The sequence below is a fragment of the Notechis scutatus genome, chromosome 8 (assembly GCF_049901735.1).
Source record: "Notechis scutatus isolate UNSWTSFEM ecotype Mainland chromosome 8, rNotScu1.2, whole genome shotgun sequence".
Taxonomy (NCBI): Eukaryota; Metazoa; Chordata; class Lepidosauria; order Squamata; family Elapidae; genus Notechis; species Notechis scutatus.
In genome coordinates this window covers 1,070,774-1,095,992 of record NC_142016.1, presented here as the reverse complement: position 1 = coordinate 1,095,992, position 25,219 = coordinate 1,070,774, and the positions used below count along the sequence as shown (strand labels likewise).

At 49.2% G+C, this 25,219-nt stretch overlaps 1 protein-coding gene across 1 annotated transcript in view; it reads left to right on the top strand.

Annotated features, from left to right (window-relative positions):
- MACF1 (microtubule actin crosslinking factor 1) overlaps nucleotides 1-25,219 on the top strand; it is a 294,628-nt gene that overhangs the window by 230,886 nt on the left and 38,523 nt on the right. The window contains 9 exon segments of the mRNA XM_087970253.1: nucleotides 12,717-12,878; nucleotides 13,683-13,853; nucleotides 14,211-14,377; nucleotides 19,806-19,965; nucleotides 21,399-21,725; nucleotides 22,821-22,905; nucleotides 23,134-23,375; nucleotides 23,558-23,764; nucleotides 24,751-24,870. Coding sequence (XP_087826379.1) covers nucleotides 12,717-12,878; nucleotides 13,683-13,853; nucleotides 14,211-14,377; nucleotides 19,806-19,965; nucleotides 21,399-21,725; nucleotides 22,821-22,905; nucleotides 23,134-23,375; nucleotides 23,558-23,764; nucleotides 24,751-24,870 — 1,641 coding nt within the window.

Sequence of the window (25,219 nt, the reverse complement as noted above, 5' to 3'; positions counted from 1 at the left end):
CAGTTGAATGGCTTGAGGCTTCCATAAAATGCTGGTACTTGTTTAAGGAACAAAATCATGCATTTTCTGCAGAACACTTGTGATTGAGCATGCATAACTGCAGGGGTAGTAACTGAAAGAACGGGTTGCTAAGAGCAAAATGATGCAAGGCAAATTAAGCTTTGGCACAGAAGTCTACTTTAAATAACAAAGGCAGCCCCCTGTTCATGGAGAAGAAGAGAAGTAACTGGAAATGTTTGCTTAAATCTTTTAAAATCTCCCTCTCTGTGTCATAACAATTGGGGGCAGGAATGGCTTTCGTGTAAATTTGCATCGATATTTCTTCTACAAAAGGGCTTTTCTCCTGTGGACACTGACTTTGACCGTTACCAACCAAGCTAAGCTAGTTTTGTAACCATTGTGTGTTTTTTGTTTTTCTTGTTTCTCACGCTTTCAGACGTGCATTTCCAAAAACAAAAAAAGTAAAACCAGCCACAAGTTAGAGAAACTATTTTGAAATCTAAATATGGAGAACAATCTCTCCAGCTCTCAGCTGAGATGGACTGAGTTTGTGTCCGTTACAGCTTCCTGCAGCCAAAATGTTCAAATCCAGCCTGTAATTAGGAAACAGGCAGCGCTATAGGCCAGGCCAGAGAATATGAATTATTAGCCAGATTCTCTTCCCTTCCCTTGTTCAAAAGGGGAAGGAGGAGCGCGCGCACACACACACACACACACACACACACACACACACACACACACAAGCTTCGTCTCCCAGTGTCCCAAATTGAGAGGTATATTTGCACAAGAGGCAGGCAGTTTGGAAGCATGTGAAAAATGTTCTGTGTTGACGTGGCTGATCTGGTGTTTCAGCCAAGAGGGACAAGAGCCCCCAGCCAGAGGAGGAAGCTGTGTGGAGGGGAGCATGTTTAATTCAAGGTCATTGTGTGGTTCCATTGTTCCCCTTCCCATTTATTTCCAGCCTTCCAAGGCACACGGAGCTTTCTTGTGGTTGCCACAGTCACCTCAATTATATTCAGAGATAATAATTGTCCTGATTCCAACTCAGCCTGAATAAGATTTGAATTTGGGCCCTGCACGTGAAAATGAAGCAAGGTGATCACCCTCTGTCTGCATTGCTTCCACATCCCCTGCAAAGTTTGAGATCTGTGTGGATACACGGCCTTCTGTGGAAAGGAATGACACCATGACACTTCCACTTCCTCCCGCAAACTGCTTATAGTTCCCAGGCTCTGCCTTCTTCCATTTGTCTGTATCAAAGACAAAATTGAAACTCCATTTCAAGCTGAAGGTGGTGACCCAACGCTCTGGAATTGTCTGTGCATTCTCTATTTGGAGCAGCAAGCTGCGCTTCCAACTATTTCCTGTTGAGGCGGTTGTTAATTTTGATTTGCATGTTTAAACTTCCCCGCTGAACCTTCCTGCTTTGTGGATGCTGCCATCCATATCCAGCAGCTGTTCCTGGTTCCAGCGATGGGTTGGGCTCTGTGTGTGTGTGTGTCCTGCTTGCCTCGAGTGAAAAGTTTGCATTTCAGATTATCCCGGAGGGAGTCATGGTGTTTGACTTACCAGTCTGGGGCTCTTGCAGGCAACCCATTCATATATATATCAGATGTTCTATAGCAGGAGGAGTAAGCGGTTTCCACGGAATAGGCTGGGGAGCTGCCGGCTCTTGCATTGTCATCAACTCTATCCCCTCTGCTGCAGAATAACTCCATGGCTTGGGACAGCGTCTTCATTTCATATCTTGGCATGTTCCCCTTTCTGGAGACAAATTGCTGAATGTGATAAGTCAGGGCGAATTCCCCTTTTTTCTCCACGGAGAGCCCTGGAAGCTTCCAGTTGCTCACTAGGCCTGCAGCAAAACTTGGTCCTTTACCGCTCACCCCTCGGACGTGATATTGTTTCAAAGGAGCTGCTGCTGCTAAGCGTTTAGCTGGCTGGAAGTCTTAAACCCTCTGGTTCCTTCCTCTCCCTCTGGTTCTTTATTTGCTTCGGGAGCAGAGAAATCTCCCTTCTTGCTTTTGATCAGGAGCAGCGCTGCAACTCAGCCACAGGCCTTTGCTCATAGGACCCCCTGGCTTCAGCCCCCAGCAGAGTCTGAAATTGTGCCTGAATCCCAGGGGAGTCCTCCAGTCCTTGTTGACCTTGAAGGGCTAGAGAGACCACGGGCCTTGTGGGTTTCACCCTCTTCCTCCAGAGCAGTTTTTCTCAACTAAGCAACTTCAAGGTATGTGGTGGACTTCAACTCCCAGAATTCCCCAGCCAGCCATTTTGGCTGGAGAATTGGGGGGGGGGGGTTTTAATCGATCAGAATAGATCTGAAAGGGACCTTGGAGGTCTTCTAGTCGAACCCCCTGCTCAAATAGGAGACCCTATACCATTTCCAGGGATGAAGCGCCCACAACTTCTGACGGCACGCTTTTCCACTGGCCTCACAGTTAGGAAGTTTCTCCTTAATTCCAGGTTGCTTCTCTCCTTGATTAGTTTCCATCCATGGTTTCTGGTGCTCTGGAAAATAAATGGACCCCCCTCCTCTGTGTGGCAGCCTCTCAAATACTGGAAGACTGCTTTCATGCCCCCCCTTCTTTTCTCTAGACTAGCCAAACCCAAATCCTGAAACCATTGTTCTTCATATGTTTTTATCTCCAAGCCTTTGCACTTTTTCCAAAGTCTCTACATCTTTTTTGTAATGTGACTAAAACTGGATGTAGTATTCCAGGTGTGGAATACATATCTTAACAAAATATAACAGTCAGAAGGGATCCAACCCCTTGCCTAAGCAGGAATCCCTATAGCATTCGGGACATAATGTCTGTCCGATCTTGACTTAAAAACTTCCAGTGATGGTATGGGTACAATTTTGAAATGCAACCCATTCCACTGATTTATTCTTCCCATTGTCAGGAAAGTTCTTCTTAGTTTTAATTTGGATCTCGCTTGATAAGTTTCCATCCACTATTTCTTGTTTTTCCCTCAGGTGCTTTGGAAAACAGGTTGACCTCCACTTCTCTGTGACAGCCCCACAAATATTGGAAGACTGCTATCATGTCACCCCTCGTCCTTCTTTTCATCACACTAGACATACCCAATTCCTGCAACCTTCTTTATATGTTTTAGCCACCAATCGCCTAATTGTCTCTGTTGTTCTTTCCTGCACTCTTTTCCAGAATCTCAACATCTTTTTTGTATTTCAGTCACCAAAATTGGATGCAGTGTTCTATGTGTGGTCTCATTCGGGCAGTATACAGCAGTACCAATCCTTCGTGTGATCTTGGTACTTTTCCTCTGTTTATGCAGCCTAGGACTGCATTGCCTTTTCTGGCGGCTGCAGCACGCTGCTGGCTCATATTTAAGTGGTTATCTACTAGTGGTTGTCCCTGGATTCCCCTCATAGTTACTCTTGTTGAGCCAGGCACCACCTATTCTATATCTGTGTCTTTGGTTTTTCTTACCCAAGTGTAAGACCTTGCTTTTCTCAACACTAAATTACATTTTGTTAGATGGGGCTCAGTGTGCAAGTCTGCCAAGATCCTTCTGGATTTTGAGTCTGTCTTCTAGAATTCCTACTAGCTTGATGTCATCTACAAATTTGATGAGTTTCCCTATTTCTTCGTCTGAATAGTTTATGAAGATGTTGAAGAGTATTGAGCCTCAAGGCAGAACCTTGGGGTACCTCACTGCATACATACTGTGGGGTACCCCACAGCTTGATGTAGTTCCATTGAGAACTGCATGTTGAGTGTGGTTGGTCAGCTCAGTTACAAATCTATCTGATAGAGGATGCTGTCTGTCACACATTTTTCTGTCTTACCAACAAGTGGGTTGTGGTTAAATTCCTTAATGAAGTCATCCACAGCATTTTGCTAGGCCACTAATTTAGTCCCTTTGTCAAAAAATGCAATAAGATTAGCATGATCTGTTTTTGACAAACCCATGTTGGCTTCTAATAATAGTCTATGGAGATTGTCAGTCACCAGATCATGGTTGTCCCAAAGGTGCTTTTCAAAAGGCAACTGGACTTTCTCTGGTTTTTCTTTTCCTTGAAGATGTTTCTCTTCTCAAAGAGAAAAAGCTGCTTGGACGAGAAGAGAAACAACTTCAAGGAAAAAACAAAGACACTCCGTTGCCTTTTGAAAAGCACTTTTGGGACTTCTAATACATTTTTGCTTGTTTCTAGAAGTTGGCAGTTCCGCTGCTTGAGTATCTTTTCCAAGATTTTCCCAAGTATTAATATCTGGCTGATTTGTCTGTTGTTTCCTGGATCCATTTTTGTTTTGTTTTCTTTTTTGAAGATGAAAACCACATTCAGTGTCTATGGAGGTGTTGTGGTTAGCCGGCAGGAGGTGTGGACGGCTGAGGAGAGCGAGGACTCAGATGAGGGGCTAGGACCATTAGGGAGTGGACTGCTGCCTTCAGAGATTGTGGGAGCTGGAGCGATGGGGAGGTTCCCGAGGAGCCTGTGCCAAGTACGCGTGTGTGCAGGATTGCTCGCAGGAAAGAGCAGCTACAACAGCACGGGCGGCTCGGGAGTAAGTCTGCAAGGTATGGCCCCTCCTTCAAGAAGATAAAAGGCAGCTGTGAATTGGATGTTCTTTGCAGGAAGCAAAGATGTTTTGAAACTTGAGCCTTGTGGACATTGCAGTATCTTAGTTGGTATTTGAAGACTCTTGTGTTGTGAAATATTTCTAGGTAACCTTATCTGTTATTCTTGGCAGCCTTGCACAGTTTTGGTGAGGCTCGTGCTTTTCAAAGTTAATTAGTTTGCAGCAGCCTTTTAAAGGGGGATTCGTAAGAATTATTAAAAAGGTTTCTGTTCCCTTTGGTTCATGTTTGTTTTATTGGAAAAGGGTTTGGGTCAGAACAGGAGGTTCTCAATCATGGTTGTCCCTAAGCTGCCTTTTCCAAAAGGCAACTGGACTTTCTTAGTTTTTTCTTTGAAAAAAAAAAATCACTTCTCAACTTCTTCTCAAACTGAAGAAGTTTCTGGGATGATAAGCGAAGTGGAACTAAAAAAGCTTCTTGGATGAGAAGCGACTTGTTTTCAAAGAAAAAAACAAGAAAAGTCCAGTTGCCTTTTGGAGAAAACACCTTTGGGACATCCGGTTCAGTGGCTCTGGGACCACGTCTGGCACCTCCTTCAGAATCTTGGGGGGTAATCCACCTGATCCTGGTGATTTGAACTCATTTAGAGTGGGCAGATCTTGCCTTACCATTTTCTTACTTATTTTGACTTGTATTCCTAGTCTGTCTTTTACAGTTCTGCTTTTGGAAGTCTGGGCTGTTTTTTTCCCCCTTTTGCGTGAACCAGATGCAAAGAATGAATTGTTCCTCCTTCCGTACCGTCATCTGCCATCGATGGACCAATCGTTTCCTTGACTTTTCTCTTGTCTTTTACAATGTTGAAAGAACCTTTTTTTTTTCCATTATTTTTGATACTTTCAACATTTTGACATCTTAAAAGTTGTTTAATGTTGAGAAAGACTGTTCAGGAGGGTCCTGAGCTCCTCCGAGGGCGGTGGGGCTTGCCCTGCCTCTCCATCTGGCACCCCGACTTCTTCTTCCCAGCCTTGCAAGAGAGGAGGCCGCTGATTGGGGTGGGGGTGGGGGGGGTCGTTTGCTGAGCAGGTTTATCTCTCAGGAGCAAAGTGCCATCCTGGGACCAGCCCAGGGGGGGTCACTCAGCTTTTTATTGGTTCGTTTTGCTAAATTTAGAGCGTGCTCAGACCACACTGTGCAGCTTACACTTTAAATTGAAAAATACCATGCAAAACAGTGTTTAAAAACATAAAATTGTAAAACCATTAAAAAAATCATTTTAGCTAAGGACAACCCTGGAGTCCAGACTTTCATGCAGCTATGCCAGTTGTGCTGGCATGTGTTTTTGTCATCATCTTGACAGGCCACGTAGTTTTGTAGGGCAAAATGTAGGAGCCTGCTAACGTCTTTTTATTTTAAAACAAAAACAAAACAGGAGCTTTCAGTGAATGACATCTTCCTTCACCCAAGCAATGGCTCCACGGATGCAGGATTTAAATTGGTGGGGGAGATGTCTGTGGTGGGGGAGGAGAGCCAGAAGTCAGGAAGGTGATGCAAAATGCAAGTTACGTGTGAGACAGAGCACAAGCACCTTATCAGTTAACAATTATGACGCATTAAAAACCCTTTGTGTCCCCTGAGACCTTCAGAGGTAGCCCAGAACCTCTAGATGGGTAAGAAGTGCAGCTACCCCGCCCCCAATAATGCTGTCAAAATCTTGTTTTTCCGAAATGATTGCTCTGCCACGAAGCGTCACAGAATTGCTGATATCGCTCTCTCCTTGTTTTGAGATGTCATTGTAAGACCTGTGGGTGGATAAAGTCTTGAAAATGCTGGGCGACCAATGGACTGTTTGTTGTGTCACTTGCAGTGTAGATCAGAGGGCTGCCTTGTTCCTGAGGTCAAAGGACCCCAGAGTCAGCTTGGCCAGCTTATGCTTCTCCTGATGGTGCCCCACGCAAGAGAAGGGCAAAAGCTTCCGGTTCCTCCAGAAATAAGATTTCCAAGGACGAACCTTGGAGTGGAGCTGTGACTCCACCTGCATTTCCAGAGTACAAAGGAGATGGCCAGGCCAGGTTGGGGGGGCAGGGAAGGCAGCTTTATGTAGCTATTTCTTTCAGGTGCTTTTAGGCCGCTCCAGTCAAAAACCCCAAACAGCCTGAAAACATGGAGTGCAGGAAGAGCGCTCCTTTGGAGCGATGGCCATCCACGCAGAGGAGAAAAGGTCGTCCAGAGACTAAAAGCAGCCAAGTCCCAAAGACGCAGCAGCCAAAACAATCCTTCAGGCGAGCTCGTTGACTTGCAAGATGCATCTCAATCGTATCATTTTTGCTGCTCTTTTTTTTCAATGTTAGTGTCACAAAATAACTTTTAAGGTCAATGGGAGATTTTGGCTCTGGATGCAAGAGTGAGGTGGGAGCGATTGGAGGGAGGGACATAACCTGGGCGAAGCTTGGGTGGCAGCCGAAAACGTTGTGTTGATACTGGAGGATCTGGCCAGGAAAGGAAACGGCAGTGTTTGGGCTCCATTGTTTAGCATCCGAGGGCAAACAAGGGCAGGCCAGCCGCTGCCATTTGACTGTTCAGGTTTCATGAGTAGGACAGGCCTTGGCAGGGGGGCAGGCAGGGGGGAACCGGCTCTGGGCAGAGATTGATCCTCAGAGGGGCTGGAGTGGCTCCTGTCAGCCCCCTCCCTGGCTTCCGGGTCCCAGCGCCCACTTGGCCTCTGCTGCCTGGGCTGAGGTTGGGGAGGGGCTCCTGGAGTTGACCACCAGTGGCCTGGGTGCTTTTGAGGAGGGGCATATGATGGATACCTTGTACGTGGCCCAGAGTCCTTTGGGATTTGGGCAGTTAATGCACCTTATACACAAACAAGCAAAACAGTCCCTCTGACTGACAACCCCGGGTGTCTTTGCCCCTTTGGCCCAGCAATCTTCTCCTGGTTCCTCTGCCATCTGGGCAAGACTCCCAAGACCAGCAGCTCCTCTGGGTCTCTTCTTCTTGGAGAACATGCTGGTTTGGCCCAAAGGTCCTCTGTGGCTGCTGCTGGCTTTGGGGAGAAACCCCACCCGCTTCCTGCCCTCGTGGAGGTTTGGCCTACCATTAGGGCGCCCCAATTGCTTTCCCGCTGCATGGGGGTTTCCTTTGAGGGTTGGTTTAATCTTAGGGCTTTCAGGCTTTCAATTAAGAGCTGCCTGGCTCACTAAAATGCCACCTGTTCAACATAAATGTTTTCAGAAAGTAAAGGATTTCCTTCTTTTAGAGCCACAATAAATCATGAAAGGTGGGGAGGCACTCAGGCAGCAGCCTCCAAAATTTGTAATACTGCCAGCCCTGCAAGGTAGACTAGACTGGGAAACCAAAGGGATGCAGGCCAATTCTCCTTTAAGATGATAGTAACAGAATCTTGCAAGTCTAAAGGCTTTCTCTCTCTCTCCCTCCCTCTTTATCCCTCCCTCCCTCTCTCCCTCTTCCTCCTTCCCTCCCTCTTTATCCCTCCCTCCCTCTCTCTCCCTCCCTCTTTCTCTCTCCCTCCCTCTTTCTCTCTCCCTCCCTCTTTCTCTCTTCCTCCCTCTCCCTCTTCCTCCTTCCCTCCCTCTTTATCCCTCCATCCTCTCTCTCCCTCCCTCCCTCTTTCTCTCTCCTTCCCTCTTTCTCTCTCCCTCCCTCCCTCTTTCCTCTCCCTCCCTCCCTCTCTCCCTCTTCCTCCCTCCCTCCCTCTTTCTCTCTCCCTCCCTCCCTCCCTCTTCCTCCTTTTCTCCCTCTTTACCCCTCCCTCTCCCTCCCTCCCTCTTTCTCTCTCCCTCTCCCTCCCTCTTTATCCTCCCTCCCTCTTTATCCCTCCCTCCCTCTCTCTCTCCTCTTCCTCCCTCCCTCCCTCTCTCTCCCTCCCTCCCTCTTTCTCTCTCCCTCCCTCTCCCTCCCTCCCTCTTTCCCTCTCCCTCCCTCCCTCCCTCTCTCCCTCTTCCTCTCCTCCCTCTCCTCTTTCTCTCTCCCTCCCTCTTCCTCCCTCCCCTCTTCCTCCTTTCCTCCCTCTTTACCCCTCCCTCCTCTCTCCCTCCCTCCCTCTTTCTCTCTCCCTCTCCCTCCCTCCCTCTCCCTCCTCCTTCCCTCCCTCCCTCTCCCTCCCTCCCTCTTTTTCTCTCCCTCTCCCTCCCTCTTCTTCCCTCCCTCCCTCTTTCTCCCTCCCCCCTCTCCTCTTCCTCCCTTCCCTCCCTCTCTCCTCTCCCTCCCTCTTTATCCCTCCCTCCCTCTCCCTCCCTCTCTTCTCTCTCTCTCCTCTCCCACCCTCTTCTTCCCTCCCCCTCTCCGTCCCTCTCCCTCCCTCCCTCCTTCCCTCCCTCTCTCCCTCTTCCTCCCTTCCCTCCCTCTTTATCCCTCCCCCTCTCTCCCTCCCTCTTTCTCTCTCCTCTCTCCCTCCCTCCCTCTTCCTCCTTTCCTCCCTCTCTCCCCTCCTCCCTCCCTCTCCCTCCCTCCCTCTTCCTCCTTCCCTCCCTCTTTATCCCTCCCTCCCTCTTTTTGTCTCCCTCTCCCCCTCCCTCTTCTTCCCTCCCTCCCTCTTTCTCCCTCCCTCTTTCTCTCTCCCTCTCCCTCCCTCTTCTTCCCTCCCTCCCTCTCCCTCCCTCTCCCTCCCTCCCTCTTCCTCCCTCTCTCCCTCTTCCTCCTTCCCTCCCTCTTTATCCCTCCCTCTCTCTCTCCCTCCCCTCCCTCTTTCTCTCTCCCTCCCTCCCTCCCTCCTCTCTCCCTCTCCCTCTCCCTCCCTCCCCTCTCCCTCTTCTCTCTCCCCTCTCCCTCCCTCTTCTTCCCTCCCTCCCTCTTTCTCCCTCCCTCTCCGTCCCTTTCCCTCCCTCTCCCTCCCTCTTTATCCCTCCCTCTCCCACCCTCTTCTTCCCTCTCCCTCCCTCTCCCTCCCTCTCCCTCCCCTCTTCCTCCCTCTCTCTCCTCTTCCTCCTTCCCTCCCTCTTTATCCCTTCCTCTCTCCCTCCCTCCCCTCCCTCCCTCTTTCTCTCTCCCTCTCCCTCCCTCCCTCTCTCCTCCCTCTTCCCCTCCCTCCCTCCCTCTCCCTCCCTCCCTCTCCCTCTTCTCCCTCCCTCTCCCTCCCTCTTCTTCCCTCCCTCCCTCTTTCTCCCTCCCTCTCCGTCCCTCTTCCTCCCTCTCTCCCTCTTCCTCCTTCCCTCCCTCTTTATCCCTCCCTCTCTCCCTCCCTCCCTCTTTCTCTCTCCCTCTCCCTCCCTCCCTCCCTCCCTCTCTCTCCCTCCCTCCCTCTTTCTCTCTCCCTCTCCCTCCCTCCCTCTCTCCCTCTTCCCTCCCTCCCTCCCTCTCTCTCCCTCCCTCCCTCTTTCTCTCTCCCTCCCCTCCCTCCCTCTCCCTCCCTCTCTCCTCTCCCTCCCTCTTTCTCCCTCCCTCTCTCTCCTCCCTCTCCTCTCTCTGACACCTGTGCACATCCTTATCTTCCTGAGAACTAGGGGGGACCCGAGACACTAACTCAGGTTACAGTTCTGGCCCAGACTCACATCTCTTTTATCAGACAATGGTCTTAGTTGTGACTTTTCCTCCTGTTCCTCAAGGGGATTCCTTCTTCCCACTACAGATGTTGGTTATGTGTGAATGGGAGTCACAGCAGTGTCTTCCTTTGGCTCTGCAATCTCTCTGGTGCATGTCTGAGATGGCGCATAGGGACTTGGTGCTGTCTTTTCCAGGAGTTTTTTGGGGTAACTATAGTACGTACAAGGGGGGGCTCACCTAGTTTACTCTGTGGCTTGTGGAACAGCCTTCCCCTTCCTGGGGGTTCAACTTCCCCCTGCTAGCTATGATAATAGGATAGAATATATGTCAGATTTTTTGCTGATTCCTCCCAGGCACTGCCTTTGGGGCAGAAATGTGATAACATCTGCAGTCCCTTCCATTCAAAGGGTTTGGTTTCACTTTCCCCTGGCTAGCCTCGCCTCGCCTCGCCTCTTGGGAAAAGGGCGGCTCTTGCTGAGGGGAAAAAGGGAACCCAGGAAACTAGAGACTGATTAGCCTGACTTCAGTCCCTGAGAAAATCCCGGAAAAGATCATCAAGCAGCAGATTTGTGAACACCTAGAAATGAATAAAGTAGTAACCTATAAGCCAGCATTGTTAGAAACAGATCGTGCAAGACAAATTTTATTGCCTTCTTTGAGAAAGTGACTAAATTAGTGGATCGGTGTAATACACTTGCACTTAACATAACCCTACATCTTGATAAGATACAACAATGTGGGATAGACAGCATGGCACCAGATGGATTCGCAGTTGGCTGTAGAGTCCTCAATGGAACTACTTCTACATAGAGGGAAGCGTGCAGTGGGGCATCCTGGGGTTATATGTCTTGGGCTCCTCAGCATCTTTACAATAATTTAGGCAAGGGAGGGGAACTCATCCAATTCTCAGAGGGAAAGACCAAGACTTTAGAAGATAGACTTCTTATTCAGAAGCACCTTGACAGACTGGAACATTGGGCCCTGTCCAACAAGATGTAGTTCACTGTTGCAAGTAAGATGCTGCACATAGCCAGGAAAAACCAATTGCACAGCTATAGGAAAGGCCGTCCCTGGCTCAGCAATAGTCACCGTGATTGAGATATAGATGTCCTATTGAATAACCACTTAAGTTTGAGCCAGCTGCCCAAAATGCCAATATAGTTCTAGGATGCATCAACAAAGGGTCAGTATCAACATCATGTGAAGTGATAGCATTGCTTTACACTAGTAAGACCACACTTGGAATATTGGGGTTCTAGTTCTGGTCATAAAATTACAAAAAAGATGCTGGGATTCTAGAAAGAGTGAGAAGAGCAGTAAAGAGGTTAAATTGTACAATGAACAGTTGAAGGAACTAGGTATGCCTAGTCTAACGAAGAAAAGGATGAGGGGTGATACGATAACAGTCTTTCCAATATTTGAGAGGCTGCCACAAAGAGGAGGAGAAGGCAAGACAAGAAGCAACAGGTGGAAGCTTATCAAGGAGAGAACCAACTTAGAATCAGATTTCATAACAGTGAGAACAATTAACCAGTGAAACTGCTTTTGCCTTCAGATGCTGTGGGTGCTTCACCACTGGAGGCTTTTAAAAAGAAACTAGACAGCCCCTTGTCTGGAATGGACCCCTGCTTAAGCAGCAGGTTATACTAGGTGACCTCCAAGATCCCTTCCAACTCTGTTATTCTGTGTTCCATGTCTTCACACGAGTGAGCCATTGCTCTGCTTTGACATCCCACCTGTGATCTGTCAGGCGTTTGTGAAGAGGATTGGCAGCAGGAGATGGTTGTGGCTTCTAGGAGAGCCAGGATTGTGGAGCTGAACCTTTGAGAGCCTTCTCCATTCCCTTTCTTCCCAAATGGTTTGGCTTTTTCTCATCTGTGAAGAACTTTGCAGAAGTACTCAATAATGTATCTTTAGCTTTTGACCAAGTGATACGTCTATAACATCTGGAAGTGTGGAAAGCAGGATGTGTGAAACTATGGTAAAGTGGGAGGGAGTGGGATCTCTAGAGAGGCGGAGGGGTAGTATAATAATATGTAGCATAATAAAGTAATATAGAACAGAGAATTGACCTATGGGGGTGGAATGCTTGTGCGGGAAATACAGTCTGTGCCCTGGACTTTCTAGGTGGGCTTTGGCGTTGAGACTGTAACATCCATCCTAAAGGGGTAGAACTAGATTCCTGTTGATGTTATGTGACTGAGCTTTTTTTGGATTTCACTGCATTGAGTCCTTTCTCCATATGCGAAATCTGTTCCACAAACACCTTTAAATTCCAACATCAAATCTCGTGTTAATTTCCCAAGTTTCCTTGATTAGTCAGTTGAGTCCTTTGATGCAGGATCTGTTAATGTTTGTTTGCAGTCTGCAGGTTAAAGCTTAAATGCTGGAGGGAGAAGATGCTGGCCAGCAGCTCCCACAGATGCTTATTGGTTGCATGGTTTAATGGCAGAATGTTGGATTTAGACTCGGGAGACCTGGATTCAGACTCTTCCAGAGCTATGAAGTTCACTTGAGACAGAATCTCCCCCATATTCTTTAAAAAGACTGTTCAAGGATGAAATTAGCAGCCAGGGAAAGTGCGTCATATCCCGAGTCCTTAGTCAGATAAAGTTTTTGCAAAGATTTATAATAGGATTCATTTGCCTTCTTCCCTCTCCCCACCTGCTCAGCAATTCCAGAAGGAACAAGTTGACCCCCTTCAATTAAAGCTGCAGCAAGTCAATGGGCTTGGACAAGGGCTTGTCCAGAGTGCGGGCAAGAACTGTGATGTCCAGGGCTTGGAGCATGACATGGAAGAGATCAGCACCCGATGGAACACCCTCAACAAAAAGGTAAGCGTTGCGCAGGCACCAAGGTCTGGACTGACCTCCAAATGCTGCTGAGTTCCCTGGTGGAAATGTTGGGAAATAGCCTGTGGATGGTCCCCTGGGATGGAATGGAAGAGTTTGCAGCGCAGGACCTGTCAAGAGTCCTCGTCTCTGGCGCTCTCTGTGCTACGAACTCAGTGTTTGAGGTGCCCATTTGCAAACGGAAGAGGCCCTGACCATAAACGCTGATCGATCCTGAGCAGGAGCTGAGAACTGAGCCTCCATTTCTCTGCTGAGAACCCACTGTCAAATCCACCACCAATTGTAGTTTTTTCCCCCTTGTTTCATTTTTACTTGATTTTTAATGTGCTTGTTCGCAATTCTAGTCAGTGACCATAATAACAATATCCATTCCTTTCTCTGCTTGGCTGCATCCCTGTTCTAGCTACTGGTCATACTAGAAAACGGGAGTAGCAAACATGTCCACCCCCTGTGCCCCCTCCAACCAACCCCCTGGGTGCAGTTCTGAACTCTGTCTGGAAGAGGCTGTTTCAAAAACAGGAGCCTCCAATGTGTACAGGGGGGAAGGGGGGGCTGCCAAGCAAGAAAGAGAAAGGAGGAGAGGGGTGACTTAACAAGGAAGATGTGAACCCAGGGAATCCTATTGAATGGGATGCCTTGCTTCCTGTTAGCCAAAGGGAAATGCTCTCAAGGGGAGCAGGAGGACGAAACTAGCTTAACTTCTGCAACCGCTCTTGGCTGAAATAGGCCCCGGCTAGCAAGGGCAGCTACTCGAGCGAAGGGTGTGCCTGCTCTGTCCCCATGCAGGTGGCCCAGAGGATTGCCCAACTGCAGGAAGCCCTGCTCCACTGTGGGAAGTTCCAGGACGCCCTGGAGCCTTTGCTCAGCTGGCTGGCTGACACCGAGGAGCTCATCTCCAACCAGAAGCCCCCCTCGGCTGAGTACAAAGTGGTGAAGGCTCAGATCCAAGAGCAGAAGGTGAGTAGAAATGGCGGGGGAGGGAGGCACCAGATGGGAGCAGATCCAAAGCAATGCAGCTACCGTGGTAGGAGGGGAACAGGGATTAGTCCTTGGCATTCACATTGCTTGCAGCTGGGAGAGTTGGCAAAAGGGGAATTCCTGAAAAAAATGGGTGTAGTGTTTATTGGGTCAATAATGAGCAGGATTTTAAAATATACAACATGTAAATCAATAAAGTGGGTGAGATAAAATACCAACCTAGCAAGGAGTTTCTATAATAAAAGTATAACATGAGCTACTATGATGGTAAGTTCATGAGTTGTGCAAGTGGGAGAAAGTGGCAAATGCTCCTTCTTCTCTGGACCTTTTGCAAAGTTGCTGCAGCGTCTCCTGGACGATCGGAAAGCGACTGTTGACATGATCCAAGCAGAAGGTGACAGAATCGCCCGGTCAGCTGAACCAGCAGACAGGGAGAAAATCGTCGGCCAGTTGACAAGCCTGGGAAGCCACTGGGCAAGCCTTCTCAGCAAAGCTTCAGCCAGGTAAGCCAAGAGTGGAAACGCCAGACACCCATCAGTTGTTCCTCGCTCCGCCATCACCCTGCGGCAGGGCACATGGATTTTATGTTTCTCTGTCTTCCCTTAACTCAAGACCTCTGCACTTGGGGCAAGGATGCTGTGAAACGGTTCTTTTAATCCTGAGGTTCATCAGAATCGCCTTGGATTTCTTGGCCACTCTTCTTCCCACGCTGTGAAATGTTGCAGCTGCGTGTAGCAAGTGAGGCTGAAATCTGCTCTTTTAAAACAGTTGTTCTGGTTTACTTCAGTGAGACTGTGAGAAGAAGCCCTCGGTGGATTTCGACCTGCGGGGACATCTTTCCTGCGGCTCAGAGTTTGCCATCTTGCTTTGCTTCTACTTCCTTTGGCATTGAGGGCAGAATCTTTCCCCCGAATAGTATGTTCTGTCAAACATAAAGAAAATGCTTCCTTGTTAGGTGAAACCAGGGCACAGAGATTCACCTAGAAAGCAAGCAAGGCAGAAAAGATTGAAGGAAGCCCACTCCGTTTAGAGAACTCCCACCTTTCTTTTCTCCCTTCCTAGAAAGGGAGATATAAAGCTCCCAGTGCAGCTCTGGTGTGTAAAAGACCTGTAGGATCCACAAGGACTTCAGAGATCCACTCTGTGCAATAGCTGCAGAAAGGGCCCTTCAGCTGAGCCTCCCAACTGTGTCCCCTCCTCGCATTTCCTAGCACGATTTAAGCCGTGTGCAGTATAAAGAGTTACATCTGTCTTTCCGTTTAGTTCACTCAGAAGGCTTGACTTTTGCATAATATACCTATGATCCTGCCACAAGCAGAAAGCAGGACACCAGACAAGTTGGTACTAAAACAGGAGACAGGTGTAAATTGTTGCTCCAGCCGAAAAGGACAATCTCTTTGCTTTACATTGTGTGCGAGAAACTGCACCCTGATGTTGCTATGACTAGCTCTGGCATTTCTCAGCAGTCACTGGCTTCTTCTTTAGCTTTTCTACAATGATCCTGTTTGTTCTTGGAAATACATGCTTCCATTTTCTTGCCGACATGCCAGCCAAGAGTCCTGATAGTATTGACCTATAAAGTAATGTTATGGGCTGATGGAGACATAAAGGATAAAATCTTTCAGGAATTTGAAACAGTGATTGCTAAGAATCCTGCCCTGTGGCAGGTGCTGTGATATGGCCACGAAGCATAAGGACAGGGTCTCTGAGCAACTCTGGAACACTTTAAGGATGCAAATAATTGAGCACATCCTACTAAGACTTATACTGTAGTGAGCAGGAGGGTGCTGGCCTAGAAATTGTGTGTGTGTGTGTGTGTGTGTGTGTGTGTGTGTGTGTGTGTGTGTGAAAGAGAGAGTGAATGAGTGAATGAATGAATGAATGTAGTCCTGCCTCAGGCATGAAAGCCAGTTCTATGCAAAACGTAGTCACCGAACCGATAGTAACACCGGTTGAATCCCACCCCCGGGCAGCAGTGATGGGGGTTGTGGGCTTTTGCTGAAAGGCAAGGGAGAACAGAGCTTGATGGGGGTGGTTTCAAAGCCTGAACAAGCCCGGAGTGTGGCAGCAGGTGCTGTGTGATGCTTCCAGAGGTGGTGCTCAAGTATTGCACCGGCGTTTAGTGGTTTCTGGCTCAGTGTCATTTGCCACAGGAAGCCTTTTGGGACTTCAGCCCAGGTGACCTGTGGACCAGCTCCACCCACATCATCAACCTCACCTCCTTCCCGTTCCAGTGGGACTCCTCCCTGCCAGTCTGCTTCTGCGCTGTTTCTGAATGGGGCCCAGGCATCCTCCGGAATAATTTGCTGCTCAGTCTGAAGCCGGCCCCTTCCTTGTGACAGTTCCGGAGAAGCTGAGAAGTGCTTCTTTTTGCCAGGGATTTTAGAGATTTCGGGCAAGCTCTGCTCTCAGCCATGTCCTCAAGCAAATCCAGCCTCCCTCCAAATATTCCCCATTCAGAAACCAAGCCAAGGGCAAGGCAGGAGGGCTGCACGTGCTCTGCTGGTAGAAACCCACTGAGGAGAGCCAGGCAGGGCATCCCTGGCTGGAGGGGGAGGGGAGTTTTCAGCAAGCCCATCAGAAGCTGCCCTTCCCCATGATTTGACAATCCTGAACCCAGAGCTGACCAATTTCACTGGTTAGAGAGAGAGTCTGTCACACCATGAATTTTTTTCACTCAATCCCCTCCCTCCTCCCCCAGGGCCCTCCACACGCAAAGGACTTTAAAATGTTGGCCAGTTATGTTGCCTCTGGGAGCTGGGGATTTGAATCCAGTCCCTCTGGAGGACGCTAGATTATGGATGACAGATTCCCATTCGCCTAATTGCTCTGTGTGCCCTTTGTGGTAATTTTTCCAACTCCGCGGCACCAATTTCTGGAGAGGCCAAGCAAACAGAGGTGGAACTTCATGTCACAGAACTATGTCAAGGTTACAACACTAGTAGTTTTATTTTCACTGAGGTAGAATTTGCTTCTTTCGTAGCTCCCTGCACAACTCCAGTTTGCAGTTACCCAACGCAGTGGACCCTTAATTTGAATGGCTTCTGTTAACCCAGGTTTCTTTGCAAGTCTTTGGAGTTTTCACCTCCCAGATAATTTTGCTGCCTTCCTCCAACTCTGCAGTTTCATAACTAACCGCTCACACTGACAATTCCTCACAGTGATCATCTGCCCTCTTTCTTCAGGAACCCCGTAGCTCCCTTCCCTCTAATACCAGTTCCCACACTCCATTTCCTGCTCTATAGCCATTTACTGCCGCTTGTCCTACAATTATTATTATTATTCATTTATTTTGTCCCTTGGCTGTTCATGTCTGTTCTCTTGGCCGGGTTGCACCACTGAAAGGGCTCCAGAGGACAGAGCAGCAAAATGTGTTGCTCCGTTGCTGAACATAGATCTGGAAGGTGTGGCCCCTGGGTGTTTCCCTTCCTTTGGTGCCCACCAGGAACCTTGTCTCATGTCTTTTATGTTTTAATTCTTTTAATTGAAAGATTCAAAATAAGAAGCTATGACTTCCAAATCACCACAATTGCCCCTGAAAAGAATACAGCTGGAAGGGACCTTGGAGGTCTTCTAGTCCAGCCCTCTTCTCAAGCAGGAGACCCTATACCATTCTGGACAAGTGGCTGTCCAGTCTCTTCTTAAAAACCTCCTGTGATGGAGCCCCCACGAGGCTTCTGGAGGCAAGCGGTTCCACTGGTTAATTGTCCTCCCTGTGAGGAAGGTTTTTTTTCCTTAATTCCACGTTGCTTCTCTCCTTGATTAGTTTCCATCCATGGTTTCTTGTCCTGCCTTCTGCTGCTTTGGAGAAGAATTTGACCCCCCTCTTCTTTGTGGTAGCCCTCAAATACAGGAACACTGTTATCATGTGCCCCCCAGTCCTTCTTTTCTCTAGACTGGCCATACCCAAATCTTGCAGCCTTTTAGTCCTCAGGCCTTTAATCATCTTAGTTGCTCTTCTCTGCACTTCTTCCAAGGTCTCAACATCTTTTAGATAATGTGGTGACCAAAACCGGATGCCCTATTCCAGGTGTGGCTTTACTAAGGATTTATAAAATGGTACTAATACTTCATGTGATTTTGATTCTATGTCTGTGTTTATACAACCAAGGATTGTATTGGCTCTTTTGGCTGCCGGTTTAGTATCATCCGCAAATTTGATGATCTCCACTTCTATCCCTTCATCTAAGTCATTTACGAAGATACTGTAGAGTCCTGGGCCTAAGATGGAACCTTGTAAAGGAGGAGGCCTGAATTGGAAGGCCACTCACCTGCTCAGCAAACAGACATTAGAGGCAGTGGGGAGGAACCTCTGCTCAGTGAGGGTTTTGTGGCTCAACATGCAGAAACACAGTGTAGAATTAAGTAGGGAGGGAGGGCGGGCATCTTGTGAGAGCGGTCCTCGGACTTGCTGTGAGGGTTCCATGTGCTCATCAACTCCCCAAGTAGGATATCCCTGGCTTAACTTCTCGACCTTTAATTATGCTTTCCGGGTCCAGCCTTTTAAAGTAGGCCAGGTTAGGGACGAGACCACCAAAGGACCGCCTAGGACTCTTCATGATTACAGGATCCAATAATAGAACGTTGAAAGGCTGTCAGAAGATCTTTCCTTCCTGTCTTATACTGTCTTGAGCTTGCTTCTTGCCCTTCTTTCCAGTAACTGAATTGTTATTAACAGTTCTACCATTCAAGATTATCTCCTTGGAGAGATAATAGCCTCGCCTGCCTGTCATTTTCTAGCTCCTGCTAGTTTGGGTTTTCTTTCCCCATCTCCTAAAGTTCCCAGTTGAATGCCATGAACAGGTGATGATTTTTTTAATTGTTTCATCCATATGTAATTCTTAATTCATCCTTTCCCTGAACAATAGATACCATGTTGACGTTTTTGGTCATCAGCATTTCCTTACTGAAGACCAGTGAAAGGTTTCATTCTATTCTTCCTCTCTCTTCCTTAAGAATTTCAACTTCTTCCCTGGCTAATTTCTAAGGAAATGTCTGATTGTGCCTGCCGCCTCTAATTAAAGAGGAATCAGTGCTCAAACTGAAGTCAAGCTACATGTTACACAGGAGAACTGGGACAGGACCAACTAAAACAGGCCAAGGATGGGAAAGGAAGAGACCCTAATATCTACATATTAGTGCAGCTGGTTTTTGTAGGAGTTTGGGGATTTTGCAGTTTCAATCCACTTCAGGGTTGCAAGAAATTCGGCCATCCATTTGCAGTATTCAATGGTCACATGATTCAAGGACCACAAAATGATGAAAGGACTTCATGCTCCTTCCAGTTTGGGGGACTGGAATTTGGAGTAACCAGCTGTCTTTGCATTAATTTCTTGATCAAATTTGCTAAAATATTGATTTTAGTTGCAATCTGCCTTTCCTTTTAAGATGACCTCATATGTTTCTGTGGGCTCTGGAATGTGGGAATCCACATCTGTGGCTCCCATTGTGCCCTTTCTCTGAGCCACCCCTGACAGTCACACCAACAGGCATAGTAGAGATTTAGGCTGCTCCTCCTTCCTCCAAAAAATTCAAAGGTCCTAACAACTTTGCTAGAGGAAGATTGCATTACTTCCAGCTCTGTTTATTTTCAGTGTATTTAAAATTATTCATTGTAATTTTCAGTGAGGCTCACTGGTCTCCAACCTCTTTTAAAAATAATTTAGCATTTGGCCAAAGTGAGAAGAAAAATAGAGCAGCAAGACGTTCTGTTTTTCAACAATTTAATTGTTCCCCAGGTTCAGGTGTTGTGCTACACGAGAAGACATCATGGCTTAATCTGCTTTCCTGGCCAGATTAGGGAACTGTAATGGGACATAACAGAATGCGTGGAACAGCTTTAATTGTTCATGGCTCTCAATTAGCCTCACCGGGAATCTTCCGTTGCCTCACAGACGTTGATTTCTGCACGGTTTTGTTTCCTTCCCACAGGCAGAGTCAGCTGGAGGAGATCCTGGTTTTGGCCAAGCAGTTCCACGAGACTTCAGAACCCATCTCTGAGTGGTTGTCAGTGACTGAAAAGAAACTGGCCAATTCCGAGCCCATTGGGACTCAGACTGCCAAAATCCAGCAGCAGATTGCGCGGCACAAGGTGGGCAAGTGGTTGCCAAGCAGTTCGGAAAGGGGTAGGGGGGCACCAGGCACAGATTCTGCGGCTGGGAAGGGAGATTTCTGAGTGAGGCTCTGGGGGATTGTGAGAACAGACGATGCAGTGTGGTTCAAGGCCTAGAAGACAAAATGCCAAGGTTGGCCTTCAGTGCTTGGAGGCTCGTTTGTTTATTTATTAAATTTTTATGCTGCCAATCTCCCCTCTAAAGTGACTCTGGGCAGCCGTTGCCCTAACAGGGTCCAGTGGAGAGCCTATCAATGTCCAGGCGAGGTGGGCCACCTGCCCTTGGTATTCTGGATGTCTGCCCAGAAAGCATCAAAGATTGCAGGGCAGCTTATCTTCAAGCGTGTCCTGTAGCAGCCGCATGTTCCGTGTGCATTCGTAGAAATGCTACAGCCACGTTGCCTGCTCTTCTCTCCTTCCATCACATAATCTGAGCAAGATTTCACTGGTGTGATTGGATACCTCTCTCTCTCAGCCGTGGCTGGGGCTTCCCAGAAAAGTCACAGCATCTTCATTTCATCCATGCCACCTTTTCCACAGTGCCATCAAGCAGTGGTCGTGGCTTCATTTGGTCAACGGAGAGAGAGCAATCAAAGCCCTCAGGAGAACCAAGGGGGATCAACACAGCCATTGCCCCCCAGGTGGCTGTTCCGTTTCCCAGGCATGTGGGGCCCATTCACAGTGCCCATTCAGCCCTACTGTAACCCAGGCCCCGCCTGTTCCTTGCACATCTGGGCCGGTCCCTCTGGGCAGCGGCAAGCTCAGCACATCTGTATCCAAGGGGCAGGATCTGTGCTTGCCTGGCTCCTTGACAAGATCATGGAGAGTTGGATCGGCTGGCCCTGTTGCTCTGGGTGGTGGAGTTCCTCTTGGCTTCATCTTGAAGGGAAGCCCCACCACTGCTCCCCTGTCAAGCCAGGTAGGGTGTCCCTGGCCATAGCCTCAGGAGCTCCCCCTTTTTCTCCTTTCCTAGGAAACAGTGATAAATGTTTCCATAGATACGTGCCTATTATTTGTTAGCATTAAATACACACTGGGTTGTGATAGCTTATTCAACAAACTGTGGTTTAAAATGCTGAATTACCACCATTTGCAAAACAAGCTAGTAATCATCATTTAAAAAAGCAGTTTAAAAAAGTTGTGGTATATTCTGTCTCAATACTTATATGGATACCTGAAAAAGAAAACCCATCTTTTTTTTTAAATTTTTGTTATTATAGTTGTTTTGTTGAAACTATTATTTTAGTAAATGATATTTTAGCATCTACACAATTTTCAGTCATATTCACCATTCAGTTGTGTTTTAATTTTCCCACCTTATGTTTTCCATTATCAACCATGCATTTCTGTTTGCTTGTTTGTTTGTTTTTTCCCCTCTTTTGTTCTTCCCCTTAAACCTCCTGGATTTCCAGGCACTAGAGGAGGAGATAGACAGTCAGGCTACGGCAGCGACTCAGGTGGTCAGCATTGGCCATTCCCTGGCCTTGCTCAGCTGCCGCGCTGAGCAGGTCTCCCTGGCTGAGAAGCTGGACCTGCTTGAGTCCCGGTACGCTGAGGTTTGTGACCGATGCGGCCGGAAGGCTGCCCTCCTCGATCAGGCGTTGTCCAACGCCCGGCTCTTTGGGGAGGACGAAGTGGAGGTGCTCAACTGGTTGGCCGAGGTTGAGGACAAGCTCAGCTTGGTGTCCGTCAAGGATTACAGACGAGAGGTCCTGCAGCAGCAACATTCTGGCCAGCTGGTAGTAATCCATCTTTCATGATTGTGTTTATTTTGCTTCCCTGTCCCTGTTGATTGGAACCATTTCCATTTTGCTCTCCGCCAAATCAGAGCTAGGAATGGGTGGAGGGACACAGGTTTGGGGGGGCCCATCTGCTCCCTCTCGCAAGGGGGTGGGTGGGGGGACACAGTCCCGGGGATCCGCAGGGGAGTTGCGTGGACGGTTTGGTTCTGGCCTCTCCATTGAAGGACGAGGGACGGAGCAGCAGCCTTGTTTTTCTCCCTGGGGAGAACCTCTGAAGCGCCTTCCTCTCACAGTCCGGCCTCTTGCTGAAGGACAGTTTTGGGCCTATTGCAGCTCTCCTTCTTTGCAGCCGTTCGTTTCTGCAGAGAAGGAAAAAGGAAAGTCTGCAGGTGGGGGTGGGAGGGGGTGACATCTGGCCCTGGTGACTGTGGCCTTGAGGGAGGACCAGAAAAGAAGCTGGACGAGACAACAGTCCATGGGGAACGACCTTCTGCACGTTAGAGGGTCAGGTGTACGGTGAGAATAGGAGCCCCCTGGTGAATTCAGGTGGACCTGTTACCTGAAGCAGCAATAAGCCGAGGAATGGTTCTGTTAGCAGGGTGGATAGTAGAAGGATCCAACAGGCCTTCCTTCTGAAGCTCTGGCCTTGACCAGGTGGTTGTAGCTCTGCGCCCTAAGCCTTCAGCCTTGGGCTCTTCTCTGGAGACTCCCCTGTTTGGCATGCCTTGTGGCCTGTCCAAGGCATCTCTTTTACCCTGGCTGCACCTGCTGCTCAAAGCCGCCCCCACCCCCCCCCTCTTTCTTTCTCTCTCTCCCCCTCCCTCCCTCCCTCCCTCCCTCCCCCTCTCTCTCTTAGACACAAGTCTCTTGGGCAGACTCCATCTACCTGCAATGTGTGCTGATTCAATTTGCTTGCTCTGATGGGAGTTGTTTAGCTTTATTTGTGTACTAAAGGAACCATCTGTGAAGATAATAGAACAAGGATAAGCAGCATTTTAAAACCCCCAAATCCCTTGCTTTGGTCCCTCACAAAGCCCTCAGATCTTTTCCAGGAAGCTTTCTGAGCGTGGGCTTTTTCCCTCCCCCACCCAGGCTTTGAATGATGAGATTGTGAACCGCAAGAAGCACGTTGACCAGGCCATGAAGAACGGGCAGGCCCTCCTGAAACAAACCACAGGTAGGAGAGGGAAAGATGCCAGGCAATGGCCGCCACCCGCCTTGCCTGCGCCACTCCACACCCGCACCCACCCACATTCCTCCACAACCAGGACTGTGCAGGACACAGGTGCCCAAAACTTTGTGTGGGTGGGAGGGTGGATGGCCAGCAGGAGGGCAGCCTACTACACTCTGGGCCCACAGTAGGTGGCATTTTTTTCCAAGCCAAACCCTTGGGGATCTCCCGCAGGGGAAGAGGTGCTGCTCATCCAAGAGAAACTGGATGGCATCAAGACCCGCTACTCGGACATCACCGCTGCCAGCTCAAAGGCTCTCCGCACGCTGGAGCAGGCCCGGCAGCTGGCCACCAAGTTCCAGTCGACCCACGAAGAGTTGACGGGCTGGATGGGTCAGGTGGAAGAGGAGCTGATGTCTGGGGGAGGACACTCCCCCACGGGCGAGCAGATCCCCCGATTCCAGCAGAGGCAGAAGGTAAGGGGCCTCCCGGGGGAGCCATGTTCCAGGGCCCCCTCGTCCTCAGCAGGAAGAGCGGCCACAATATTGCCTCTCTCCTTGCCCTGGAAAGAACTCTGAGGCAGGATTTGGTCACTTGACCACCAAGCCTGGCCCAGCCTGATGGCACAATCACAGAGAGCGGCCGCCTCTCCCCCTAGGAACTAAAGAAGGAGGTGATGGAACATCAGATTATCCTGGACACGGTGAATGAAGTCAGCCATGCCCTCCTTGAACTGGTCCCTTGGCGAGCCCGCGAAGGACTGGATAAGCTGGTCTCAGATGCCAACGAGCGGTATAAAGCAACCAGTGACACCATCAACCAGCGGGTGGCAGAGATAGATGCTGCCATCCAAAGGTCTCAGCAGGTAGGCTGGCAGTTCACTGCAAACCACTGGCGATGCAGACGCCACTCTCTCTCGGGGTGGTTTGCCCAAGCATGAGATTTGGGCAGGTCGTTTTGCCCCACCACCTAAGCCAGTCCTCAGAATCCCTGCATTGACGCACAATCCCAGCACCAGGGACTAAAGCCCGTTTTCCACACGTTTCTGTGCTTTTGAACTCCCTCCTGGTTTCTCACACCTAACAGGGGATCTCTTAGGGCCGGGGAACTCCGTGTGGGCTGTGCAGTGGGTTGAGGACCTTGTTCCATACCTGAGCAGGATTTGTCCTTTGAAGGAGGTTTTCGTAGGTTGAGGGATAAAATGCCTGGAGCAAAAGAGTTTGAACCTTTGGGCCTCAGGGGTTCTGAGGACAGCAGAAGAACTGCTGGGGGGAGGCAGAGCAGCTTCCAGTCTCTCCCAAAATAGAAGTTGGGTTTCTTGTGGACGGATCGTTCGGCCATTATATGACTGGGGGCCCTTTTGCTTTTTCCCCTTCCGTAAAATTTGCCCCAGCTGCTTTCCTGGCATGCAGCACCAGGCTGGAATTCACTTGCCCTCCTGCAGCACTGCCTTTATTGCCCCCTTGTGCTCCAGATGTCTGGCCTATTTAAGAGGTCCCAGAGGGGGAGAGGTCATCTCCCTGTACCGGTCAGCAGTTCCTTAACAACTCCAGGCCGTTTCCTGAGCTTGCAGTTCCACGCAATGCATGTGGGCGTTCAGGAAACATTAAGGAGGGGGTGAGCGCCATTGCTGCCACCTGAACTCAAAGAGGTATTTCCTGAAGAGGCATTGTTCATTTAAGGAAAGGCTGGCAGGTACCAAGAGGGTGCAGCATTCAGTTTGAAGCACCTTCGCTTTCCCCAGCCCAGACCCGGTGTACTTGGCCCGTGCAGCTTTGTTGGTGCTGCATCATCGCCGCCTTTCGCCGGCGAGTTTCCCTGCTAACTCGGCTGTGCTCTCTTCTCTGACAGTACGAGCAGGCAGCCGATGCGGAACTCGCCTGGGTTGCTGAGACCAGGCGGAAGCTGTTGGCGCTTGGCCCAGTTAGGCTGGAGCAGGACCAGACCACTGCCCAGCTGCAGGTGCAGAAGGTACGCAACGGGGAAGAGACGGCAACGTTCCTGGATTGGAAGAGCAGAGTTAGGCTGCTGGAGGCCAAGGGAAGTTCAGGGGGAGAGCAGAGGGGGGTGTGATTGGAGGAGGGGGTCTGGGTGAAGGAAAAGGGACGGCAGAGCTGGATGTTTCCCAGGCAGCGGAGAAGAACTGTGGGTCTGGGTGAAGGAAACCCTCGAGAGGTACATTGGGCCCCGTTGTGTGGGAAACACAACGTGCATTTTAATAACAACAATCATGGACTTTAGCTAGCCAGGAGCACCGAGGAAGCAGGGCAGGAAGAAGGAGCATGCAGGGTGGAGGGAGGCCCAGCCATGGCTTGTGCTT